This window comes from Sinohyriopsis cumingii, chromosome 7 (genome assembly GCF_028554795.1).
Source record: "Sinohyriopsis cumingii isolate HCF-2022 chromosome 7, ASM2855479v2, whole genome shotgun sequence".
Taxonomy (NCBI): Eukaryota; Metazoa; Mollusca; class Bivalvia; order Unionida; family Unionidae; genus Sinohyriopsis; species Sinohyriopsis cumingii.
Window position 1 is genome coordinate 33,131,503 of NC_142967.1, and position 22,642 is coordinate 33,154,144.

General features: G+C 36.9%; 1 protein-coding gene across 2 annotated transcripts in view; it reads left to right on the forward strand.

Moving 5' to 3' along the window:
* Positions 1 to 22,642, forward strand: part of LOC149794988 (insulin-degrading enzyme-like) — a 151,224-nt gene that overhangs the window by 106,353 nt on the left and 22,229 nt on the right. For both annotated transcript variants that reach the window (XM_089964649.1, XM_089964650.1), the window contains exon 26: positions 3,225 to 3,372. In XM_089964649.1, coding sequence (XP_089820775.1) covers positions 3,225 to 3,372 — 148 coding nt within the window. The remainder of the gene's footprint in view (positions 1 to 3,224; positions 3,373 to 22,642) is intronic.

Genomic DNA, 22,642 nt, shown 5'->3' on the forward strand with positions numbered 1-22,642 from the left:
ATAATAATAATAATAATAATTTTATAGAGTGTGACTAATTTAGTCAAAGACTATTGTTTTTTTAAAATAAATACTGTGTTGTAATGGCAACACATACATACTTGTGATATCTCTTCTTAAATAGTGTAATAATTTCTGACCAACATTATTTGAAATAGAAAGCTTTAAGTGGCTTGTTCTCCAAAATTGCTGAACAGAATTTTAAAAAGAAAGCATCATGGTTTTAAGATCCTTCAGATTTGTACAATTGACACCAAGTCATAATCAAATATGGCAACCTTCACCAAAAATAAAAAAACAGCCAGATCATTTTTAACCAAACTTGGTACAGAGCATTTTTATATAAGGCATTTCAAATATATACAATTGATGCTGAACCACTGTCAAATATGGCCACCATTACCACATTAGAAAAACTTTCAAATGACCTCCCCAAAACCACTGAACAAAAACAACAACTTACAGACACAAGGGCTTTTCAGTATCAGAAAATGATGATGGTATGTGATCAGTTATAGATGAAAATATAAAATCTAGAGAAACGTTAGAGCAGTTGTTTTCATAATGTGGAATCTTCAGCATTGGAAAAATTTCAATGGAAAGCATTATTCTATCCCAGATTTATTTTCCAACTGCTCTCACGTTTGACTTTTTAAAAAATGTAGGCCAAATGAGTGATCTCAGGCCCACTTGGACCCCTTGTTAATTTAGTAGAGTATTTATTTAAGAAAACTAGAAGGATATATCTAATTGTTCTTTTGAAGACAGACTCTGGGTTGCAGCATGGGTCTGGAATTCTGGAAGAGGTCAGAAAATTTAAAATTCATTTTCCAGTTTTTTAGAATGTATGGAAAAAAATTAAAATGACAAAAGTTTTGAAAAAGTGTTAAATTTTCTTTATTACAGAAACTGTTAACTTGACTGCTCTTTTGCTTTTGGAACAGTTTTAGTGTACGGATAGAATCTTAAAATTCCTGTACCATAAACAAAATAAAGCTGCCAGTAATTCTGTACCAACAAACTCTAAAATGTATTGAAAGATAAATTTCTCAACATCAGGGTCTATCAAAAGCTGACCTATTATTTTCATTTCAACTGTAGTTTCAAGCTGATTTTGATCAGTGATTGAAGAGCTGACTTATCTCTTTGATAGATTCAGATGTTGTAATGGTATAGACATGCAGTATGATTCTGCCCTCCCATATCTGTTAAAATGGACAACATGCAATTAGGGCTGGAGTTTCCATGTTTATCAAAATAATCTGAAACATTATTGGAGCTTAACAGGTGAGGGAACCTAGAAGCCACTCCCATCATGTGTAGTTGCTGTCAAAGCAATGCCTGAAGCAATCAGAGATTAACCTACTCTACTTCTCTAGTGGTGTGCGGCAAGTTGTTGGTGTGCGAAGCAATACAAATTAATGCAGCTATATTTCTGCTTCATATAATTTTATGTTAATCCAAACTTTTATTTTTCTTCAAAACAAGTTAATAAAGACATATATTTCGCTGAGGGACTGGCTTGGTTTGGAGTTTTTCACTTTCACTTTCTTTTTATTAATGACTGTAAGTTGTTTGATCAATGAGCCATGCTGAAGTTGAAGGCTTTTGCTCAAACTAAGCCACTAAAATTAAACATTGTATGCAGTGCATGTAAACATGTTAACTATTTACTTTACAAGTGAACCCTGAACCAAAGTTGTTAATTGTGTTCTATTAACTTAGTGACTGCAATGGGATTATGTCGTCCAACTTTCATCTGAACCTTCCCACCCTATTTTACATATCTTGCCATTTATATTGGGTAGTCGGGTCAGAGCCAATTGGCTGTTGAAAAGTTTGAATTCACTGCCACCTGGAGAAAGCCAGGTTCATGAAGCACTGAGCATGTTTCAGTGATGTTTTGTTGGAATCAGGTGATTACCTCATTTGCTGTCTGCTTAATGAATCAGGTTTTCTAAGGTTGCTGAGACAGGTTTCTGGTCCTTGTTCTTGGAATAAATATGTTGAGAATTAAGTATGCCTTAATTCATTTTTCAAACATTTTGACTTTCTCATTAAATACATTACCCAATCATTATACCTTACGAGAACTACTACTGGTTTGCAAATCAGCCCTCCCAGATAAAACTTTTAGGTTAAAAGAGAGCTAAAAGTTTTCTGCCCACCTAGATGGCAGACTGGCAGAGTGATCCCTAGGTGGGCAGATAACCTTTTGCTCTTCTTTTGCTATCAATTTTATGCAACGTAAGGTCATTTAAGTCTGCTAGGCCCTCTGGTGATTGCCTGCACTATGCCACCACCATGCTGTTGCAATGAATTCCAACTTTTCGTTAGGCAGTTGGCTCTGAACCAACACCCCAACATTAAAATATCTGGAATGGGAAGGAAGGGTCAGAGGAAACTCTTAATAGGGATTACACAGATGCCACGGTGCTAATTGAGAGTTATGTCATCTGTTATCAAAGGAAATGGTCAGAAATGCAGTAATTTCATTTTCTTTCAACATAATTTTCCTGAATTCATGCGAATAATAAACTATGCATTGATGATATTGGCTGATTATCATTTGTACGGGTAAATTTCGGCCTTGTACAGACTTTTTCCATCCTTGCCAGTACAAAGTACCAGTACTTGCACAACCCTGGCAAAATCTCTGCATGCTTTACTTGCAATTTTTAAGTTAAGTCTGGAAATTTTTATTTTTTGGCCTGTGGCATTTACCCTGCAGACTTTAGCATGAAAAGGTGTAATATCTTTTCCAGAACTGAAAATTTAGAGGGAAAATTCCCCAGCTTGGTTAAAATTAGTGGATTTTCTACATGGAGTGGGGGAGGTTGGCTAAAATCAATTATAATCATAGAATAATAAATGTACAGAGTTGATTGAAAATGCTATTGCCATTTTTGATGCATCTTTCTTAGTCAGGAGGACAAATAAAAAACTGGCATGATTATACCAGAGTTGTCATTTAAATTAAAAAATTCAATTATTTAATTCAAATGAAACTTTCCAAAACATACGACATAAACGATGCTGATTTGTTGAAATGTTGTAATGAAGTTAATGCTGAATGTAAGTAGATTTAGTCTTGGTGCAAATGCACTAGACTTTGTGAAATATGCAGAAAAAATGATGAAATGTTTAAGGAACCTGAACAGTCTAGTTAAACCTTTTGAGAAACTATAAGCAGATAATAAGTCATTCATAATTTTCTTTTCCAGGACTACATAGGAAAATTGACAGAGGAGGAATTCCAGAAACATGTAGCAGCACTGGCCACAAAACGTTTAGAAAAGCCAAAGAAAATGGCAGTCCAGAATTCTCGCTATTGGGCAGAGATCATCTCTCAACAATACAACTTTGACAGAGGTAGGGTATATAACTATTACTGTGTAGAATTAGCCGCTATAGAACTATTACTGTGTAGTATTAGCAGTTATAGAACTATTACCATGTAGGATTAGCAGTTACGAGAGAATTTGTTTTATCATATTACCTTCAATTATCTTCATTGAATGAGGTGCATACATGTGAAACTTCCAGCTTGGAGTTTTCTTCCTGATTTGAAGAGTGTCTCCGGTCACTCACTGAAAGTTCCCACATGCTCAAAATTATTAGTAAAAGAATTCCACAAAATCAATTTTGCCTTGTTTTTTTTCTTCTTCACACCTTGCATCCAGTTTACTACATTAAAAGTAAAGACTTTTTGTGATCATGTGATCTACCTGACACAAATGACACTTTGCTTACTAATTTGACAGATGGTGACATAAAAGTAATCATTGAATTATAGTACATGATATTAATAGTAATTCAGAAAAGATTAGAGACATTAAGGGACTATGGTTGGATTACTAAAGAGCTCAAGCAGTATAAAACAATCAGCATCACCGATTCTTTTGGCAGGGTAAGTTTGGCTTCATTGTTTAAAGTTTCTGAAGTTGGATTGTACTACACTGTTATACTAAATGGAGAGGGTAAAAGATGTTCATAGATTATATTATGGTATAATTAGACATTAATAAAGAGCTCAAGTGGCATTAATCAGGTTGGTTTGGCTTTGTTATTTCTAGTTTGTTGAGATATAAAAGCATAATCTCCAAGGGTACAATATTTAAATCTATACAAAGGTATTATTAAATGAAATTCAGTAATGGATGGAAACCGGTATTTTAGTAGTTGGAACCAAGTTCAGAAGGACATGAATATATGTTCTGCCATCCCTGAATGTATATTCAAGTTGATTTTAATTCATCCTAGATAGTACAAGTCTCGAGCAGTTCTGTCAGGCAATCAGCAACCTGAATCTGCTCGCAGACAGGAAATAATTTAAATTTCTTGTTGGACAGAGTAGAGATTATTTTCTTTTTTTTGAGAAAAGTTCAGGCTGACTCCAAAAGAAATTGGAGCCAGTAGCTAAGTGTTGATTTCAACAGTGATGAGGACTACTACAAATATAATATGGCAATGATCTACATTGAAAGGCTAAAAATGCTTGTGCTGCATGTAAGGACAGTATATTAGGCAACAAGTTACTGTGAAAGGACTGATGTGATGTTTATTTTCGTACAGAAAAATGAAATTTGTTCAGTAGCTTTTTATGTCCTTTTGCATTCTAAAATCAGGTCAGTGAAAACCATCCTGATTTGAAGTAAAAACTCCTGACCAAACTTTGCAAATCTCTTGATCTGTCCTTAGTTGACCTCTCTGTTCTATCACATGTCATTCTGTTGCATGAGATCAACGAACACAACTTAGCAGCATCATCAAGTATTATAATGAAACCTTTACACATATGTGATTTTGTTTATTAAAATTTTGAATAATTTAAGATGCTATGATTGTGATGTATGCCTTGGTATTATATTATTTGACTTGTTGCATAAATAATTTGTGGCAGTTTGGTGTATAGTAGAGCTGGGTACCACGATCACTTTTGTTCCAGTATTTCAGAACGTACCACATTACATTCCATGGTATACAGCAGTTATATTAAGGACCACCAATTTAATATTCTGGGGCAGGTATGACACTTTTTAAAAACAAAATTCCTTTTGTCTGTAGCTGGAAAAAAAATATCTTGCTCTGATTTACACCATATTGTATCCATGATATCATTTGGAAAAGTAAGTACAGTAGATGAATTTGCTGTGTGTATGTCAATTGTTGCATACATTGTAATCAAAAAGCTGCAACTAAAGTTGGATGGTTAAGCTTACAAAATAGCTAATAATGTGAAGGACGTCATGCTGATGTTGGAGATCCTGTTGGTAAAAATAGGAAGGGTTCATGCCGAAGTCTAAAATTTTCAGTTTTCATCATTGATATAATAGGCAGGGAAACTTTGATTGGGATGTCAGTATCTGGGCATGATATTTATCAGAGAGGGTCAGTAAACATAAAACACACTCAACAAACAAACAAAATATTTAATGGACATGAGAAATTATATCAAGTTCAGATAGAAAACAAGTGCTTTAATTAAAATCCAAGGATGATTCACAGTATTACAAAGGAATATGTACATTCTTATATGTTAATAAATAACTAAAACATGGCATATGGTTGGGTATTTTTGTATTGTTTATTTTTCTAATAATTTTTTTTTCCAGTAGTTGGAGGATTTGGCTCAATTGTGTTTCACAATATTCCATTTGGCTAGCATGTAGGCATATATTACATGTGTCAAACATGTGATTAATAGAATCATAAATATAATTATATTTGTTCACTATGAATTTGTGACAGTTACAATATTTGTGTAAAAATAAAAGAAAGGAATTTTTTTCAACTATTATGAAAACATGCATTTAATATCATTAAAGTTGTAACAATATGCCATAGGAATTTCCATACATTCCTGACTGACAGAAACTACTGACATACCAGCACAGTGAAAAAGTACCACCAGAACAAATACAGCATGAAACCAATATACTGGTAATACTGCACACCACTAGTGTTTAGAATGCTGGACTTTCAGCTGAAAGGTTATAGGTTACAATTCTACCACCAGATCAGCCCCGATCTTCTAGCATGGCTTGTACTTGGGCAGTGCAGTTTACTCTAATTGCCTCAGGACAAAATAACCTACTTTTGATCCAACTATGGAAGGAACAGAGTTTAGGTTCAAGGCAGCAATTTAGGATATATTGAATTTTGCAGTTTCCCTAACTAGTAAATAGGTTCTATGAAGTCAAGACTTTGGTGGATGTGGATGATGATGACAAACATGCATCCTTCAGAATTTTGCCTCATTTGTCAAAGATTGCAGAGTTTACCAGGCATCATTCTGATAAAATTTGCAACTCCAGTAATTGTAAGGCTTTGTTTGCATGAGTCACTTACCATCAACATTCTTACTGTAATGGTACTAATCTCATTCTGGTGCTTTCCATATTGATGTTGTTAGCTTCTACGAATGACATTTATATGACATCTGCACTCTACTATAAAGTTGATAAGACATGTGACCAAATTCACATTAAAGTGAATCTGGAACGTAGTCTGGACCTGGCATTTCTGGTGATCTTTTGATGAAAGGAGAAGGCTGGAAGTGACCATGCTAAGGACGCTGTAGGCTACAATGTCAAAGATGTCAATAAGGCACCTGACCACAGTATGGTGAATGTCCTAAAAGCATCCTGTAATCTAGTCCTGGTAACATCATATGCACACCTGCACACTTCATCACACCAGTCTTATTGTGTGACCATCCTGCACTCCATCCCTTTCATTTCTTGACTTCTGTTTGGTGGCTAAATGAGGTCAGCAAGCCAGCTGCACAAATTAACTCATCACTCTTTGTACCGCCCCTCTCTCTGCATGATAATCATCAAGTGATGTATCAGAGAAGAAATGTTCATCATCAGAAAAATCTCATAGCCAATATTCAACAGCAACAACAATGACAATTTTCCCGTTGCCATGTAGGTGGCCATATGTCCTGAACACCTATAGAAAAGCCTGAAGGGAAGAGAGAAAACAAGGTTTCTCCTCTCCCAAGCAAGCTGTTGATGACTTACTGTTTCTCCCACTTGCTATTCACCCTCCTGTGCTTCAGACTACTTCTATTTTGCCAAATTTGATAAAGAGGCTTTGTATTCTAAATGATACTCAAATTTCATTCTGTGGATGCATAGGTTTTAACCTTGATTTGGGTGACCTCATGTTATGTCCTTGTGCATAGCATTGAATGATTCAGTTTGAATAATCATGAATATTCATTATATATTTGTGCATTTATATATACTTCTTTCATGAAGACTGACACTGAATTGAAGGTAAAATCAGTTTAACTAATTTTGGAAATCTCAATTCATCATCAATATTTAACATATATATCTAATTTATTGACTATTTTTGATTGTTTAGAAATTGTTCTTAATTGGTATGTGCTAATTAGTTTCAAAAATAAAAGTATTCATCAGAAAATGTGGCTTTTAAAATCCCAAGGTAAAGTACATAAAGAATAGTTTCTTCTTATTAGAACTCTTAGTGCAAAATCACAGAAATAACAATGCCATGTAAAAGTGAGTTCAAGAACTACTCAAAGTGTTTTATTACATAACAATACAGAAACTGTTATCACTTTATTATTTTAAAGATAAATATATTCTTGAGAAGATATGGCTTGTAAATTACCCAGGTTATAATGTGTGAAGAGTATGTTCCCCTTACTAGTAGAGTAATTACAAAAAAATGGCAGCATCCTGTAAACAGATAAATTAAAAGTGTTTTATTCCATAAAAGTTTTTGTTTTGATTAGATTGTACAGGACCCTTTTTTGGGCATAAATACTAAATAAAATGCATTTACTCAGTTGTAGAGAGGATACTTGTTTACTTGGAGTGGTTAACATATTTTACAAGTGAAAATACTAAGTTTTTCGCCTACAAGATGAAATATATCCATTATTTTCTTGGAGCAAGTAAATATTCTTTTTATGTTATGCTCAAATGTATTGGTTATCAATGTGTATAACAGATCAAAGTAGCAGATTTCTTACTGTATCCTGTGCGACTATGTCAACGTTTTGCTGTTTATGTTCTGCTGTGTTTTGTGTACATTTGCACAAAACAATAAGTATTAACGTAATTCTCGTTTCCAAAGGAAGAGGCGGGGGGCAGCCATAGGGACTTGAACCCTCTCCTGCCACACATCACTCACCCAGGCACTCCTGTTGGTGCTCGACTAGGCTTATTTTCCAAGGCCTGGTCAGGCATCATGGATGATGTTGGGTCCTTTCTATAATGATTGAAGGGAACTACCTTCTGTATCTAGGACCCCCGTCTTTCTTCACCAGTCCAATCTGGTGAAACTGGTTGAGGAAGTGCACATCCTTTTACAAACAAATGCAGTTGAGAGGGTCCTGAATGATCAGTCACCTGCCTTCTATTCCCATATCTTCCTAGTCACCAAGAAAAGTGGAAAGTTTCTTTAAACCAGTTTCTTCTGGAAGAACCTATCAATATGGAGACCACCTCCTCATTCTGAAATACGCTTCAACCATCCAATTGGGCAGTCTCCATCAAACTTCAGGATGCTTATCTAAACATCCCCATATTTCCTCCTCACTGCAGATATCTCCAATTTTGCTTAGAGCAGGAAGTTTTTCAATTTCATGTCCTACCATTTGGAATTTCTTCTGCACCCAGAGTTTTCACCTGAGTAAGGGGAATAGGGGCAGGATACCTCTGGTTATGGGGAATACAATTTTCCAGTATTTCAACAACTGGCTGATCCACAATGTTCAAATCCAGTTACTTCATCAGGATCTGTTCCGTTGTTGGTCCATGGTAACTCAGTTGGGTCTTTTGTCCAACCTTGAGAAATTGGAACTCACTCCATTACAAGACTTTGTTTATGTGGGAATGAATTTCCTCACAAGCCAGAACTTAGAGTTCCACTGGATCAGATAGATTGAATCCTAATCCAGTTAGAGACACTATGAGCAGTAACTTCTTTGTCTGCTCAGCTATACCTGTCCCTTCTGGGAACCTTGAATGCCACTGTCAACTTTGTCCTTCTCGCAAGTTGGAAACCTCACAAAGATTCTTTGTCACCAGTGATCTTTCTAGAGCCAGCATTTCATCACCATTTACAATGGTGGATGAATTGAGACAGATTCATGATTGGAGTCCCCATGCACACACCCAAACCCACTTCTATCTGTTCGCCAATGTGTCAGATTCCAATTGGGATGCTCATTTAGAACCAGAGGGTATAATTCTACAGGGATGTTGGACCCTGTCCAAATCATCCCTCTACATAAACAAACTAGCAATGAAGGCTGTATACCTAGCATCGCAAGCGTGAATCGAGAGTAAGGGGTTGATGTGTCATGGTCACCTACGACAACATGTCCATCATAGCTCATCTCCGACATAAAGGAGGCACACATTCCCCATCTTTCTCTCTCTCTCTAAGTCAGGAACCTCCTGCACTGGGCCACCTCAGAGAACATAACACTCAGAGTTCAGCATATTCCAGGCAAAAAACGTTTTGGCAGACAGTCTTTCCAGAACTGGCAGAGCCATCCGCACAGAATGGATTCTTCACCACTCTGTTACAGAGTCCTTGTTCCTGCTGTGGGGAAGGCCCCATTTTACGTTTCTTCTGTCCCGGATCAAGGAGGTTGGGCAGTGGATGCATTCCATCTCCAGTGGGACCAGCTGTTAGCTTATACCTTCCCACCCTTCCGACTGATTCCTCAAGTGCAGCAGAAAGTCAGAACTTCCACTGCTTGGATCATTCTCATAGCCCCTCTGTGGCCTCAGCATTCGTGGTTCAGCAATTTTCTAGACCTGTTGATCACCTGTCACAACATCGGGGATCCCTCCTCCACAGCAACCCACAAATTCTCCACCTTCACACTTGGCTCATCTCAATCGATCTCTCTGCCATAACAGCTTTTCAGGCCAAGTTGCCAGTTGCATCATTCACACCAGGAGAGTTTCTCTGTCCAAGGTCTATGATGCCAGGTGGAGAATCTTCTGTGATTGGTGCAGTAGGCAATGTGTTGATCCTAGCTGCCCCTTGATAACCTCTGTGGCCAATTTCCTTTTGTTTATATTTTCCTATGCTACATGTTTCAGCTTGAATAAACAGTAAAAAAAGAAAAAGTGAAATCAAGCTTTGAAAAATTTAACAAATAATTTATTTCCCTGGAAAACTGTAAAAATGAAAAAAAAATAAGGACAGTTTTAAGAATCAAATCCAAAAATAATCCAGGAATAACCCACACTTTAAATTTTAGAAGTCCTAATAAATAAATGTTCTAATGAATCCAAGTTCGATTTCCGATGAAGAATCCAAGATGGAAGGCGATAATTATTTACAAAACAATAATCAGGCATTTGAATTAATGAAATGTCTTTGCCCAAGAATTATGTATGAGCACACATATATTTCCAGGAAAAAGAATCAATCCCTTTGAACTCAAATAATTTGAATAAACATTAAAATGTCATTCCCCAAAACTGGTCACAAACAAATGAACACCTTGACATCAAGTGTTTTAAGCCCAGACTTAGAAAAATCTCTCTTAACAATGATTATACAGTAACTAGAAATGCAGAACAAATTACCAGATGAGGGTCAACTTTCCAGAACCTTCGAGAAGTATTTACATATAAAAGCCCCAGTATGACCTTGACAAAAACCAATCATTTTACTCTAAGAATAAGATAAAATTACAAAGTTGTTTACTTCTCTCACTGAATTTTTAAATCATGGTCAGGAACTAGGTTAGCTTTAGGTGTTTACAACTAAAGAGTCAAGGTCAAACTATTTTCTGAAGAAAAAAGTAAGTTCCTAGTAAACAAAACTACATTTTGACATGTAATGAAATTAAAAATAAAAAGATTTTGAAATTTACAAACAATTAAATTAAATCAGATATACATAATACTTTGAGAACAAAAAGTGCTCTGTATCCATTATCAAGGGCTATAGAGCTGCCATTTCTAATACACTTAAATTTTCTCAAGGCATGGTAATTGGTTTGGATTCACACAGTGCCAATCTTAAGTATTTTGAGCTGCAGAGACCTGTCTCGCACTATCTTACGCCTAGATGGAATCTTTCTTGTGCTTTATGGTCATTAACCAAAACCCCTTATGAACCATTGAGTGAGGCTTCTTTTCAGGACCTCACTCTCAAGACTGTATTTTTACTTGCACTTGCCTCAGTGCAAAGGCAAAGTGAGATTCATGTCTTATCTATTGACACTGGCTGTCTCCAGTTTAATGGGAATTGTGATTTGGTTTCCCTCCATTGTCAGCCAGGATTTTTAGCCAAAAATCACTTACCTTCCATAGTTCCACTACCAGTAGAAAACCCCAGTTTCAGTTGAATCTGTGCTGCAGATGATACAGATAGGATTTTATGTCCCGTGAAGGCACTCCATTTATATCTTTCGGCATCCAAGGGAAAAAGAAAGGGTAGGAAGCGTCTTTTCCTCCCTCTCAAGGGCTCTGTAGACATTTCAGCCACCACTATTTCACGATGGATTGCCACCACAATCAAACGAGCATACCAGCTTCTTACTGATTGAGATCTTTCCTTTGTGAAACTTAAATCCCATGAGGTTCAAACCATTGCTTCCTCATGGGCCTACCTTAATCACTCCTTCTTGGAGGATATCATGAAGGCAGCATTTTGGCATTCCATACTACCTTTTCCTCCTTTTACCTCCACTCATTGTCACAAAAAAACCAAGGCATCTTTTCTCTGGGTCCTATCATTGTGGCACATGTCGCCCCAAGAAATACCAACTTTCCCTATCAAGAATCTTTCCACTAATGGTGAGTGTTTCCTATTTTCTCTGTTTTGTTATCAGTTTAACGGAGCATCAGCCAACCCGCCTTACTGACAAATTCAGCTAAATAAGAGCCATGGGTAAGCTATTCCTGCTATTAAAATGTAGGGGTTTTTTTTGGGGGGGGGGGTAAAACTAATTTTAATTATGCCATACTTACCCATGGCTATTGACAAATGTCCTCCTCCCACCCTCTCTGATGTCCAAATGTAACAGCCATCGATGAAAAAGATGAGCTAGCTGTGCTTGTCTTGCATATAACATAGCAGGGATAAATGACATACTGTCAATTCTTCACTCTAAGGGTGGATGTATGCACATCAAACGAATGACAGTTTTTCTCGGCATGGAAAAGAAAGCTAAACAATATCCATGGGTAAGTATTGCATAATTATAATTAGTTTTTACCCCGTCCCCAAAAAAATACATTTTAGAACAATGAAAACATTAGATTACTTTTTCTCCATTAACAATAAAAAAAGATCAGAAGGGAAGTTGTTTTTAAACTGATATATCAGTGTCTTCAGCATGAGTTATAGTGTATATATGTAGACTATTTTTCTTCAAAATTTCATGTTGCATCTGTTCATGATTAGTTTTTTGTGTAGAGAAAAGTGTTATTAAAGAAACACACAAGAATGATTTCAGTTTTAAGTGTCATGCTATAATATACAGATTTCAGTTTTAAGTGTCATGCTATAATATACAGATTTCAGTTTTAAGTGTCATGCTGTAATATACAGATTTCAGTTTTAAGCGTCATGCTATAATATACAGATTTCAGTTTTAAGCGTCATGCTATAATATACAGATTTCAGTTTTAAGCGTCATGCTGTAATATACAGATTTCAGTTTTAAGCGTCATGCTATAATATACAGATTTCAGTTTTAAGTGTCATACTATAATATACAGATTTCAGTTTTAAGCGTCATGCTATAATATACAGATTTCAGTTTTAAGTGTCATGCTATAATATACAGATTTCAGTTTTAAGTGTCATGCTATAATATACAGATTTCAGTTTTAAGTGTCATACTATAATATACAGATTTCAGTTTTAAGTGTCATACTATAATATACAGATTTCAGTTTTAAGTGTCATACTATAATATACAGATTTCAGTTTTAAGCGTCATACTATAATATACAGATTTCAGTTTTAAGCGTCATACTATAATATACAGATTTCAGTTTTAAGTGTCATGCTATAATATACAGATTTCAGTTTTAAGTGTCATGCTATAATATACAGATTTCAGTTTTAAGTGTCATGCTATAATATACAGATTTCAGTTTTAAGTGTCATACTATAATATACAGATTTCAGTTTTAAGTGTCATACTATAATATACAGATTTCAGTTTTAAGTGTCATACTATAATATACAGATTTCAGTTTTAAGTGTCATACTATAATATACAGAACACTTGATATGAATTTAATCCACTTCTTATCCTTGCTATTGTTTGAATCTGTTGAGAAGTATTTTTTTTCAACCATACTGGGATGCACCCCTTGTCACTACCTTGCCCCTCCCCACCTCATTTTCAGATTCAATGAGGGGCAAGTACCCACATTTTCCATATCCTAGATGCAAGCCTGCATGATATGCAAATATCTTCACTTTGGCTACCGCTGGTTAGTATATCAATTTTGGGACTTGCATTCAGCCTCAATCTCAGCCTTTGGGCCTTGCATTCAGCCTCAATCTCAGCCTTTGGGCCTTGCATTCAGCCTCAATCTCAGCCTTTGGGCCTTGCATTCAGCCTCAGTCTCAGCCTTTGGGCCTTCACCAAAACATTGGACTGCATCTTATTCCACTACAGTATGTCCACATCCACAGCAATGGCAGTGTTCCTTGGCAACCTTCTTTACCTCATTCTCAGTTTAGATGGATAGTAAATATGAAGAAGACCATTATGGTTCCTTCCTAATACTTCATACATCATGGTATGGAGTTTCTGACTTGTGTCAACCTCATTGATCTTCCTCCCAAATGCGTCAACATTATTTGTTAGGTGCAATGAAGACTTTGCCACAATGCCCATTATGCTGAATGATTTCTACAGCTCCTCAGGCTGCTTAATGTGGCAACAAACCTCTTGTATCTTGGCTGCATTTGCACGTGTCCTCTGCTAATGGGTCTTTTGTCTAAGTGGTGCCCATTCTTTGGTTGTTACGATCATCAAATTATGATCTTGACTGAAATCAAACACTTCCTGATCCAATGGCAGGACAGGGAGTGGAAGGAATACTTTTAGAACCCCAACAAATGGAAATGCCAGTTGGCAACAAATGCCAGTCTGCTTGGTTGGGGAGGGTGCACAATTGCTACAGGACTATTTGGCAGTCAGTGTCAAGTGGACACATCAAGAGAAGGCTCTTCACTTCAACTTCCTTGAGACAGGAGTCATTCTCAATACCTCCCATGCTTGGGTAGGATGCATCCAAAGGAAGACTGAACTCTTGATATTGGACATATCTTTGTAGTGAACTACCTCCTCAGACAAGGGAGGGAATGAAGTCACTGGATCTTCTGTGCCATGTTTTTGGGATAACTTCATTGGTGTAGCCACCACAAGATAAACATCCAACATATCCCAGGCAGGCTCATTATCCTGGCCAACTAATTGTCAGGGAGAGGTCAGATGCTTCATATAGAGTATTCTCTCCATCCATCCAGCTTTCATCAGATCTGCTTCCTATGGGAATGACTAATGATAGACCTATCTGTGACAAGGTGGACAAACAAGCTGTCCACCATTGTCTCTCCATTCCCGGTCCCACTAGCATAAGCTGTTGATACCATCTCAAACATTTGGGAGAGATTTTGGTAATACACCTTTCTCCCCAGCCATTCTCATCATTTATTCATCACTGAGTTCAAAGTTAACAGTGACATCACTGTTTTGCATTCTGTGAGTGGCTGATAAGGCTGATTTGTGGTCTTAACCGTCTGTGGCATACTTGACAGGAGATACCATGTGGAGTTGCTTTTGTCAGTAGAGGGTGTGCTGTAGTTCTCAGATTTACACTGCTTGCACTTCTCAATTGCCTCTGCAACTCTTTTCTGTTCATTGACTTTGGCTCCAATAGCGACCAGACTGTGCCAGGTAGAGTTAATCCAGTGCAAGCTCTTTCGAAAATTCTGGGTCATTGTTAAAGTATTACAAGGACAACTTGAAATCTTGGAAGTTTTTCACCTGACCACCTGGAGATCACTTTCCTTCCTTCAGCTCGCCATAGAACATCTTCTTTGGTAGTCTCTCTTCTGACATCCTGGTAGCTTGAGCAGCTCATCTCAACTGTGTGGATACATGTACTTCAAATGCGTGCCTTTGTGAGAAATGTTTGGCATCTTATCCTTATCAATTTTCACAGGCAGTGCACAACCTTTGTCTTCTTGACATGGTATTCAAGATCGAAATTGTCAGAAGCTGAAGAGAAATGGTCCATACTCTGTGATGTTTCAGACTCGGATCTGGCATTCAAGGACCAGTTATCAGCAAATAGGAGATCTTGAATATTTACTTACTGTAGCTTTGTTTTCACCTCCTGGCCCTTCAAATTGAAGAACTAGCCATCATTCCAGCATCTGATGTTGATTTGAGTGTCGTAGCCATGAAAGGCATCAGTAAGCATAACAAAAAACATCATACTGAAGAGGGCTGGGGCCAGCACACAGCCTTGATTGACATGTATGGTGACTGGGAATGGTTCAGATGACTTGAATTTCTCTGGGCAACCATATTTTGTCATGATCTTCTAAAGGCTCTGTGGCTGACTGCATCTGAGGCTTTTGTCAAGTCAGTAAATGTCATGTTTATGTTGGAGTTCTGTTCCTGGTATTTCAACTGCAGTTGATGAGCTGCAAACACAATGTCTTTGGTCTTTTGTCCTTTCCTGAAGCCACACTGACTCTCAGGTAGGAGTCTTTGATTGATGTGATACACAAGGTGATTCAGCAGAATTCTGGTGAGAATTTTGTCAGCTGTGGACAGTGAGGAGATGCCACAATGGTTGTTGCAGGATTGTATGTTGCATTTCCTCTTGTACAAGTGGACAGTGGATGCATCCATGTACTCCTGAGGCATAGTTCCCTGAGTCCACATTGATTGGAAGGGTTCAGTCAGTTTCTGTACCATGTGCAAACCTCCAGCGTTACTGGTATAGCATCTGCTGGAAGTATTTTAAAAGCAGGTTAATTGCTTTGACAGTTTCAGTCAGTGCTGGAGAATTAGCAAGTGATATGTTGATTTCAATCAGGGGCAGTTGATCAGTTGACTCCTCACTGATAGCTGATTGATTTGAGTTTGCTGTTCAACTGTTATGCCCATCTTTGAAGTATGTTTTCTTTGTTAAAGAACAGTGTGGTGCTGTCATCACTCACAATTGGAAACGTTCCTGATGACTGTGACCTGTAGATTTGTCGATTGTCTTAAGAGCATCATTTAAGTTTTTCATGTCATTCCTGTATGCATATGACTAAATTTCTTCTGCATAATTGCTCAGCCATGAGTCTAGCAACACTCTGAGTTTGCATTGAACAATTCTTTTGATGTTGTTGAAATCTGCTTTCATAGAAGTGCTGTTATCTTAGCAGGCCTTCTCTTAGAACCGATGTTTCTCATTCAGGAATCTCTGTAAGGCAGCATTGTTCTCATCAAACCAATCTTGATGTTTATATGGTTTTAAATGCAGATGAGTAAACCGAGTCTCTGAAGGATGCCCAGTTTTCCTTGGACTTTTATATTGTTTGTATATAGTTGGCAACACAGTGCTTCTGTTTCATGACGCATTTTGGGCACCGTTTTTGCCTTGTGGTTGTCTGCTAGGCTCAGTCTTCAAACTTGAAGACTATGTGCTTGTAGTCAGTCCAGCATTCATTACAAGGGACATCTTGATTGTCTCTTCTCTTGTAGTCAGTGCAGCATTCATTACAAGGGACATCTTGATTGTCTCTTCTCTTGTAGTCAGTCCAGCATTCATTACAAGGGACATCTTGATTGTCTCTTCTCTTGTAGTCAGTCCAGCATTCATTACAAGGGACATCTTGATTGTTTCTTCTCTTGTAGTCAGTCCAGCATTCATTACAAGGGACATCTTGATTGTCTCTTCTCTTGTAGTCAGTCCAGCATTCATTACAAGGGACATCTTGATTGTCTCTTCTCTTGTAGTCAGTCCAGCATTCATTACAAGGGACATCTTGATTGTCTCTTCTCCTACGGATGACATAGTCAATAAGATGCTGTTGCTTACAGAATTTTCTAAATAATGCATCCAAACAAATGATACATGTTCAAGATAAACATACAATAAGTTTAAATTGCTCAAAAGAATAAAAATAAATATTCGGATTTTTTTGGGGGGGGGGGTAGAAATGCAAGTAGGACAACAGTATTGTTTACTATAGAGCATTTGTTGACTTGAGTATGTTTCATGGAGAGATGACTGCATCACCATGTGAAACAGAAAAAATTTAAGGCATCAAGTTGAGAAAAACAAGAAATCATTCAACTGGAAGTGCAATTTGTGAAACTATACTGGAGGCAATTAAGGTCTAAGTGTACATTACAAACTTTTTAGTGGGACATTATGTTTACCATTGCTGCATCAGTCTCTAATCATACATTTGAACTTTTTAAATGTATGTTTTCCAACTTGACACAAGCAGTACATGACATTTGGTTACACCTTACTGAAAATTGGCTTGACTTAAAGAAAAATATCAGCTGCTATACTAAGAAAGTTTTGTTACGGTTGGCAGGTCTGTGATTTGGAGGTTGTGTTCAATGCAGTTTCAGGGGCCCCAAGTGGCTGAGTGGTCTAAAGTGCTCTCCATTATGGATCACTGCCATCTCACCTCTGTCTGCGTGGGTTCAAGTCTAGGATTCGGCCAATGTGAGAAAGCTTGCCAGTAGCTTCTCATGGGTCGGTGGTTCTTCCCGGGGTTTTCCAGGGTTATTCCTCTACCATTAATACTGGCCGCCATGCATAGCCTATCTTGTGCTGAAAAATGACATTAAACCTTACAACAACAACAACAACAACAATGCAGTTTCTCAGCAGGAGGAGTCTGTTGTGTTGGATTTGATAACATCATTTTTGCCGTTGACTCTGGGTCATGTCTAGTGATTTGTGCTAGCTCTAGCACTGAAGTCACCAGAGATGATGAGATTGTCTGCCTTTGATACTTTTGCAGTGAGAGACTCCAAGTCTTCATTAAATTTTGACCTTTATTTCATCTGAGTTGGTCATAGTGGTGCATAGGTGTTGATGATAGTTGCATATTGTTTTCCAGACAGTACACAGTAAATATCCACCATAGTCCTCAATGGTTCTTCTTAACACTGAAGCCTGAAAAAAACAAGACAAGCCAACAAGTGCTTGCGACATGGCTAAAGGGAGTTATTACATCAGTGTACTTTGAGCTCTTAACAGATCAGGTATAGCTTATGAATAATCTGTTTCATGAAACAGTGATTTCCACAAGCCTGGCCTTTGAACCTAATATCTCGATTCAAGACAGTAGAGTCATTTCGCTGACATACCCATCTACTTTCTCCAGCTTCTATTTGAGTGATGTGGTTTTGCAACTAAGAGAGCTCGATCATGTGGGGTCACTAGTAACAGCACAGATAGTTACAAAGCCCCATTCATGACAGCCCACACAGTTACAAAGCCCTATTCATGACAGCACAGACAGTTACAAAGCCCCATTCATGACAACACAGACAGTTACAAAGCCCCAATCATAACAGCACAGATAGTTACAAAGCCCCATTCATGACAGCACAGATAGTTATGAATCCCATTCATAAGAGCATAGACAGTTACAAAGCCCCATTCATTACAGTAGACAGTTGCAAAGTCCCATTTATAACTGCACAAACAAAGCCTCGTTCATGACAGCGCACAGTTATGGAGCCCCATTCATAACAGCACACAGTTATGAAGCCCCATTCATGACAGTACAGACAGTTATGAAGCTCCATTCATAACAGCACAGACAGTTACAAAGCCCCATTCATGACAGCACAACTTCAGTCCTGGATATGACCTTGCAACTTTCCCTGGATTCACTGTGAGAAAACATCTAAATGTAGGGATATTGTAAGGTGTGGCATCCCACTGGGACCACCCTTACATGTGTATAAACACATAATCTTATGTTATGCTCATGTCAGGTTAGAAGTTCATCCTCTTATTAGAGCAAAAATCAGGATTCTGCAGAATGATGTGGGTAGAGGTTGGATACTCTAGCATTTCCTCCTCCTCCTCCTCCTCATACCTTTTCTCCTAATGTTAATATGATTGGGCATTGTATTTGACAGGGAAAGAAATTTTTATTATTAAATTATGAAAATTCTTACCTCATCACATTATTAACAATCCCTCCCACCCTTTTCTGCAAATGTAAGCATCCTGTTAAAAATGTTGCTTAAGTTTAAATTGACAAACATCCAGAACACATATAGCCTTCAGGGGACTTAAAATGTAAGAGTTACTCCCCTTTGTCACACACACACACACACACACACACACACACACACACACACACTCTATCTGTCTCTCTGTCTGTCTATCTATCTATTGCTTCATATTTTCAGAGAAACATCAGTTACTACAAGAGTTCATTTTTGCTCCAACAGATTCTAGATTCTCTTGAAACTACTAAATTTGTTTAAACAGTTAAATTGCTACTTTTGCAAAAGACTAGTCATGTTAAGAGCTTTTAAAAGTAAAAGACAAGGATCAGTTTATTCTTTTCACTTGTATTTTGTTTTTAAATGAATTAATGTTAAAAAAGTAAGACATCTTGGTAAACTCTAATACATGTATGTGATGTATTTTGAAGACACAATGGAAGACTGCTAAGAAATTGCAAAATATGATTGATTCATTGGTGGAACCAGAGGGGTTCAATGAAACACTCTTTTTCTAATTAAAATAGAACAGTTATGCATTGAAAAACAGAGAGAGTTGGCAATTTTAAGTGCCTCGTCTTGTGTCAAGCCCACGTACATTAACTCTTGGATCTATATCCAGAAGTTATCATTGTAAGAATGTTAGTTTAGTCAATTAATGTTCCTGAATACTTCAAGGAAAGGGCAAAAACAGTAAAGATCAGCCTGTCTTTGGAATCAGCAAACAATCAGTATAAATAGAGGATGTTATTTAAAACAAAATTTTTGAAGCTCATTCTTTATTATATTGTGAACCTTAGCAAGTGAAATATTGAGTTTTATAAATTAAATTTCAAACGACCACACAAGTAAGATTCATTATATTATCCATGACAATAAAAATCATTAATATTTTCAGTAAGACCAAAACTAGTAACATTAAATGGCTTTGGATCGTCCATGCCCATATTTCCATACTTGTCTCATTGGAGACAACCCATCTTGATATTTTCACGAGTTAAATGTAATAAATATAAATTGTGCTATAGTAATGTAATTTACCAGTATGCTCATTTATACATTGGATCCAACTGCATATTGCATAGACCTAGATCTGCTGTTGCATAATGTCTGGCAGATCTAGGTCTATGCAATTTGTTAGCAATAATTAGTAGAACAAACAACATAGACACTGATCAGTGGTAGCAAAATTCGCTGGCAGATCTGGGTCATAGCATTTTGTTAGAAGTAATCAGTAGAATGAACAACATCGACCCTGATCTGCTACTGCATCATGCAACAACAGATCAGGGTCTATGTTTGCAGTTGGACTTAACTTAAAAGTGAGTATGTATGGCAAATGGTGTCATGTGGAAAGGAATTCTATGCTAATACATTTTTCTGTGTTTTGCACCATGATGTCTGTAAATTATTCATTTCTGAATATTCTAAATAACACAATTTTCACATCAAATTTTTTTTATTTGGTATCTGTATACACCTTTGTTGGTGCCACTCCATGTTTATGTAATGTTGCTTTGAGATGAATTCAAGTGATCTCTTACTGTAAAGTATCTCAGTATAATGTGAGGGACAGGTTTACTCAGTGCAAGGGACAGGTTTACTCATTGCAATGGACAGGTTTATCTCAATGCAAGGGGCAGGTTTACTCAATGCAAGGGACAGGTTTACTCAGTGCAAGGGACATGTTTATCTCAATGCAAGGGACAGGTTTATCTCAATGCAAGGGACAGGTTGACTCAGTGCAAGGGACAGGTTGACTCAGTGCAAGGGACAGGTTTATCTCAATGCAAGGGATAGGTTTACTCAGTCCAAGGGACAGGTTTATCTCATATGACAATGGTAAGGTCAAGGAGCCCATATTGGAGATGAATTTGGATTTTATATTGAACATACCTTAGTACAAGTCCAACTCACAAATAAGGTAGTACAGAGTGCTGTTGTGAGGCAATGTGTTTTAACTGGATCATGCCACAGTACAGTATTTTGAACAGATTTTGAATGTACAGATTGATGGATGTCCAGTCATTTTGAAAATTATCCACTCTTCCACATACGGAGTCATCCCACCTATAAAAAAAAATTGTTTTCACAATTCTGCAGGTATCTGTATTATGAGAACTTAGTTTTACAAAATCAACATTTTATGATAATGTTGCCCCTCGTGAAAAGATCAGTTCTCAGTTCAAGTTTCTTGAAAACAATGATAACTGAAATTTGAGAGGTGATAGGTATATTCTATGTACCCCATTAATCTTGTATAAAAATTCAGTTACATGAAAATTGTTGCTAGACATTTGCTATTTGAAGGAAAAGGGATATTTTTTATGGGCCCATATTCTGTTTTTATTTTGTACAATAGTAAATATAAATAAGTAATTGATTCAATAACTACCTGTCATGTTTTAAGATTGAAGATTTATTTGTGGACTAGTCACATTTGTTTGACACAAGCTTTTTTCACTAAAATTATCAGATTAACTCAGTTGTCAGATAAATTAAAAGATTTTCAATAATCTTAAATTAACCTTTCAGAGAAAAACATTATTCCTCCAATAATAAAGTTAAAATAGTTTAAAAACCAATATTTTTCTTTTTTAACAAGGTTGTCATGATTGACAGAGGACTTTCTGCTAATACATGCCAAACCTGTCTTAATAAACCACCCCTTTTGCCAAAAAACCATGGTACCTCAAGACAGGTTGTCCCTTATTACAGGACATAACAGTATATAATCAATAAATCATTGTTTCTCAAGACAGGTTGTCCCTTATTACAGGTCATAACAGCATATACCATATTTATTGTATATGTTGGGACACCAAATATTAATGTTGTAAGTAATTTTCTTTTGCACTGTATGTTCTGGGACACATCGTTTTTTTGAGTAATAAGTTGTGGGACACCTTTTAAATCATTCAGAAATTACATGTTGGAAAATGCACTCCAACTGAAAACTCTGTACTTAAGATAAAAGTCTTTAATCCACTGCAGCGTCATCTCATCAACACAACCCTTCTCCTGCACATGTATGATTCATTCTTTTGGCGCATGAATATTATTTTTAGCTTTCTCATACCATGAAAAATTATCATTTGAGCTAACACATGACCTGAAGCTGAAACTGTAAGGACTAACATAGATTTTTTTCAACTCTGCACCAGTCATGCTAATTCTGTCACTTTTGATCCCCATCTTATCGTCAGCCTGTCCAGGAATGAGATAAAAGTGCACCAGAATTTCATTCCTGTTAATCATATTGTCAGTGAAATCGTCTGCTTCTCTTCTGGGCTTGCGAATTCATCAAATGATTTAGTTGCCTCCAGATCTTCTGGGCGATGCTGGATCATCGATGTCCGTGCACGAAGCACTATATTATGTCACTTTAAA